The sequence below is a fragment of the Peromyscus eremicus genome, chromosome 12, assembly GCF_949786415.1.
Source record: "Peromyscus eremicus chromosome 12, PerEre_H2_v1, whole genome shotgun sequence".
Lineage (NCBI taxonomy): Eukaryota > Metazoa > Chordata > Mammalia > Rodentia > Cricetidae > Peromyscus > Peromyscus eremicus.
The window spans coordinates 73,816,548-73,821,956 of NC_081428.1; the positions used below are offsets into that span (position 1 = coordinate 73,816,548).

Consider the following 5,409-nt stretch of genomic DNA (forward strand, 5'->3'; position numbering starts at 1 on the left):
TTACATGGTTGCTATAAATCTACAATGATAAAAATATTAGTTTTTGGAATGCATTGCTTCATCCAATAAATTTGCACACAAAATATGCTTTTTGAGATATGGCTTTGCAATCTGGCCTAGACAAGTCTTGAACTCAATATGCTCCTCATGCTGGACTTGAACTCATGGCCCTCTTTCTTCAGTCATTATGGTCATTATGCCCAACTACTTAAAGCATGGCTAGAAATAGACGACAATAATCAGTTAACTCATGCTGAAGCCTTATTCATTCCTAATACTTTCATGAATGCTCTGCCCACTTCTCTGTTGCGGAGGCTGTAAATGAGGGGATTCAACAAAGGGGTAAGAATAGTGTAGAAAGCTGACACCATTTTGTCCTGATTGGGAGAGCGACCAGAAGAGGGCCTCATATATATGAACATGGCTGCCCCATAGTACATTCCTACCACCACAAGGTGAGAGGAACAGGTTGCAAAAGCTTTGTGGCGACTCTCAGTAGAGCCCATACGAATGACAGCCAGAATCACACGAGTGTAGGAGGCAATAATAATTGCTACAGGGAAGATAAGCATGATTACACAGCAGAAAAATATTATCTTTTCAAATGTCAAGGTATCACTACATGAAAGAGTGAGCAGGGCAGGAACATCACAGAAAAAGTGAGGTATTTCTCTGGCACCACAATATGAGAAAGACAATGCAGCCACAACTTCTATTATACCATCAAGGGAGCCAAGAATCCATGAAGAGGCAGCCATGAGACCACAGATTTTATGACTCATAAGAACAGAATACCTTAATGGGTGGCAAATAGCCACATAACGGTCATAGGCCATTGAGGCCAACAAAAAACACTCAGCTCCAAGTAGAGAGACATAGAAGAATATCTGGCTTCCACAGCCAGCCATGGAGATGGACTTGTTGCCAGAGAGGAAGTTGAAGGCCATTTGGGGCACTGTGGTACAGATGAGCATGAGATCCATGAGAGAAAGCTGACTGAGAAGGACGTACATGGGGGTGTGGAGTTGGGCATCCAGGTAGATGAGAAGCACCATGGTAGAATTCCCTATGAGAGCCATGAAGAAGATTCCCAGGATGAGGGAAAAGAAAAAAGTATGAAGAGGGTTGTGATTAAAAATTCCCAGCAGGATGAAGTCAGAGTTGAAGGTCCAATTGTTCCACTGCATCATGAGTATCTTCACTGTGGAGACGGAATGTATAATATTAAAGGTCAAATTGTGTCATAGAAATATCCAATTTTTCCTCCCATCTAGATATACATGCAGTGATAACATGAGAAAATAGTTTCTTTGAGCATCAGCTATTTTATTTAGTGATGGGTGTGATTAAAACTTATTTTGATCTCTCTCATATACATGCACACATTCACACAAAAGCACATATGTAGACACACACAGTTTTATCCTATATTCAAGTTTGACTTTGAACTCATGATTCTCTTGCCTTAACCTCTGAAGTGTTGGGATTACAGATGTGCATGCACCATCATACCTGGCTTCATATGACTTTTAAACTCAAATTACTTGGCAAATAGATATAGAAGATTATATCAAAATATATATCAAAAGTCATGGAGTCAAGTTTGTGGAAGAAGTCAACACACATGTAGTATCAATCATCATTTCATAATTACTAATATTATGAAAATATTTCTAAGTCCAGGGAATTCCATGATCTTTCTATTACATGTTTCACGGATGTTACCATGTCATATTCTGAAAATAAAATGCTATGAAGGAAAATGTAGAAATTTACTCAAATGAAATTACTAATTCTGTTAACTTACTAATTTACTGAATTAAATCCTGGCTAGTCTAATATCAGATAAGCAGATACATTCAGATACAAATTTTAGAAGTATATTAATTGAAATGTGTTGCTAATATAGAAGGTAATCATAGAAGTATGTCCAAACCAATACTTTTCATCATTTTACCATTGAAAAATTGTCTCTGTATATGAAGAGTCTAAGATCAACATTTCACCGGGTAAGAATTGACCATAGTTGCATACTTCAAACTTTGACTACCTATTACTTTAGCTGTGTGAATTTCAGTAATTATTCACTTCAAACAAAATTTTCCATTCATCAAATTTGAATAATTATAATATCTATATTATAAGGATCCAGAACACTAAATAAAATTACATTTTAAAGTATTTCCAACATTACCTGCATGTACAAGCATTTTAAATTAAACATGGCTAGAGAGAATATTGACTATCCTTACTTTACCTCTAGGGGTGGACAATTTATTTTAAGAAGTCAGTGCTCCACAGATGTATTTTGGAACTTTCAAACTTCAGACTTCAGATTAGGAATGCTTAAACTATGTTGTCAGTGATACACTTTGTTAGGAGCTCATAACCAGGCCACAGCTGTATAATCCTTTTAAATTTCTTTATTAAGTTTCATGATTGTATTAGACAATGGGAAATAAGTGGGATAAAATAAAATACCTATATAAAAAAACTTTTGTCTTCAATTTCTTTTGAAAGTTTTTTTAAGAGTATGATTTTTGCAGATCTATGGATCAAGCTTTGTGGGTGAGGATGAACTTAACATGGCAAAGTCTCTAGCTTAAATCTCCAATAGCAAAAAAAAAAGATGAAAAGCTAACATCTTTTAAATTTTCTTAAATATCTAATTTGTTTCCTTCTTTTGGAGTACTTCTGTAGAACCAAGACATTGGTTTTATCTATTTCTTTCCCACTACCATATGAAAAAAATTTTTGTCTATATTTTACCATTTTTCCTTTATCAACCACCTGTGCATTATTTAGCAGCTTTTTGAGTTTATCACTATTCCTGTTGATTGGAACTTCATTATGTCCTAAATTTCTAATCAACTCTAAATAATCTATAAAGATTTTTATATTTATAATACTTGTCAAGAAACTTAATTACTGTTGTATAGAAAAATAACTATAATCCATTGTATTTATTATTTTTATTTTCAAAACTCTTTGTTATTCCTAAAGATGGTTAATTACATTTTTCTTATTTTATTAAAAAGATAAGTTATTTATACTATTTTATGTATATGGTTATTTTCTTGCATGTGTATCTGTATACTACATGCATCTAATGTCCTTGGAGGCTGGAAGGTGCCTCAGATCCCCTGTAACTTGAGTTACAGATAATTGTGAGCTGTCATGTGGGTCCTGGAAATTGAACCCGAGTCTTCTAGAAGGGCAGCCAATGTTCTTAACCACTAAGCCATCTGTCTAGCCCCTGTTTTATTTTTTAATATTTCAATTAATTCTTTCCAAGTTTTCAATGCAATCTATTTTGAGTACACTCTAATCTGTACCTACTCCTATAACTACCCTCTCTCTAATGTTTCTGTTCTTTTCCACCCAACTTTCGGTTTTCTTCTCTTTTTTATGAATTTGGTCTGGTTTGTTTTGCCAAATTAATCTTAGGAATGGGGCTTGCTCTGGCATATACTAGATCTATCGTGGGTCACATTATTAAAGAAAACTGACTCCTCATGTAGTGGTGAGATTTTCTGTGCACATTCCCCACTTTGTTCTAAGGATTTTGCATATCTTGACCTTGTACAAGTCTTGTGTAAGCTGGCACAACTATTGTGAGTTCATATGTGCAACTTCTCTGTTATTTCTATAAAAACACAGTTTCTTTGATGTTATACATCACCTCTAATTTTTTAAAACTCTCCACCCCCTGTTCCATGAATATTCCTGAGCCTTGGGAATAGAGATGTCATATCTGCATTCTATTTATGGCTAAGATCCCTAGTATTTCTTATTCTATCCATTTTGACTAACTGAAAGTCTCTGGGTTAATTTCCATCTACTAGAAGAAGACACTTCTCAATGATGTTTGAGATATTCTTTGGTGTATGAGTATTGTGAGAAGTCATTAAGAATCATTTTAATAGCATGTCTATTTAGGAAATTGACAGTATTGGATTCTCCCACGGTGCCTATAACCTACCTAAGTAGGTTAGTAAAACATTCCTAGAATTGAATGAAAATTAAAATACACCACATCAAATATATGAAATACAATGGTGACACTCCAAAGAGAAAATTTTATAGGACTAAGTGACTATATAAAAAAACTAGAGAGATTTTATATTAACAATTAATAATGTACTAAGGCCTTGCTAAAACAAGAATAGAAAACATCCAAAAAGAATAGATGGGAATAGACCATAAAAGTCAAGAATAAAATTAATGAAATAAAATTTAAAAAAACAAGGCAAAGAATCAGTGAAATCTTGTATATTATTAAGGACCAGTCTTAATAATATAATTCCTAGGGGCTCAGAAGAGAAACTACAAACAGCAAAATTTACTTTCGGGAAATGAATCTAAGCACACCAAGCTCTTTGTCTGTCTACTTTATCCCTCTGAGATAAAATCCTATCTACACAGCTACAGTTCTGTACTCAAGCCTAGTTCCTTCCTTGGCTTATTTGTCTCTACCTTTATCTGTTATCCCCTCTAAGTTCTATCTTAATTCTCTCATCTTAGTTCTGCCTCATCTAGGTCCTTCTCATCACATTCTTACCCATCTAGTACTTTTCATCTAACTCTTCCTTATCTTCTATCCTGACCTACAGTTCTCTGGTTAAAAATCCTCTCCAGCCAAAGTCCTCAATATCCTCTCTTCTCTCCCCCATAACTCAATCTCTGAGGTGTTCAGTTATACCCAAGCCATAGTGATCCTTTGGCCAAATAAGGTCACCAAGCTTGAATCCTTATGGGGTCATAAAGGCAGGTAAGAATTTTCCTCAGGCAGTGGCTGTCAGGCTTTCTTTTATAACCCAAATGAGTGTTAATGATCAGTTAGTCATGTTATTCTACGTTTCTAGAAGTGCTTAGGTAAGAAATTAGCAGTCTATTAGTAAGGCTGTAAGGAAGGAGGATCTCACTCTAAATTGCACAAGAAATAAAGCTGTCTGCCTGACCTAGGAGACAGGTATTTCGTTTGGCCTTGGATGCGATGCTTGATAGGTATTTTAGATAAATACACTGTTAGCAGTTCTTGGAAGCATGCATTGCATTACAAGAAAATCACTGTAGGAACCGCTAGTATATATATATACAAAAGCTAAAATATCACCAAGACTTCTTCAGCCATGTCTTGACCTTTGGAGAAGTCCTTGACTTTTCCAAGTAGTAGCTTTTGTGATAGTAGCTGAATCCCATTACCTTTCCCTGCAGTAAAAGAGGAGGTCAACTGAGTGCTAATGACCAGTTAGTATATCAAAAGGGGGATCTATGTGCTCAGTCTATATTCCTAGAAGTGGTTAGGCAAGAAGTTAGGGGTCTATTAGTAAGGTTGTATAAGAAAGGAGGGTCACACTCTAAATTGCACAAGAAATAAAGCTATCTGCCTGACCTAGGAGACAGGTG

At 35.3% G+C, this 5,409-nt stretch overlaps 1 protein-coding gene across 1 annotated transcript; it reads right to left on the reverse strand.

Annotated features, from left to right (window-relative positions):
* Positions 1-248: 248 nt before the first annotated feature.
* LOC131922738 (olfactory receptor 2M3-like) lies at positions 249-1,190 on the reverse strand. The gene has a single exon (XM_059277581.1). The coding sequence runs from the start codon at positions 1,188-1,190 to the stop codon at positions 249-251; it is 942 nt and encodes a 313-aa protein (XP_059133564.1).
* Positions 1,191-5,409: the final 4,219 nt, after the last annotated feature.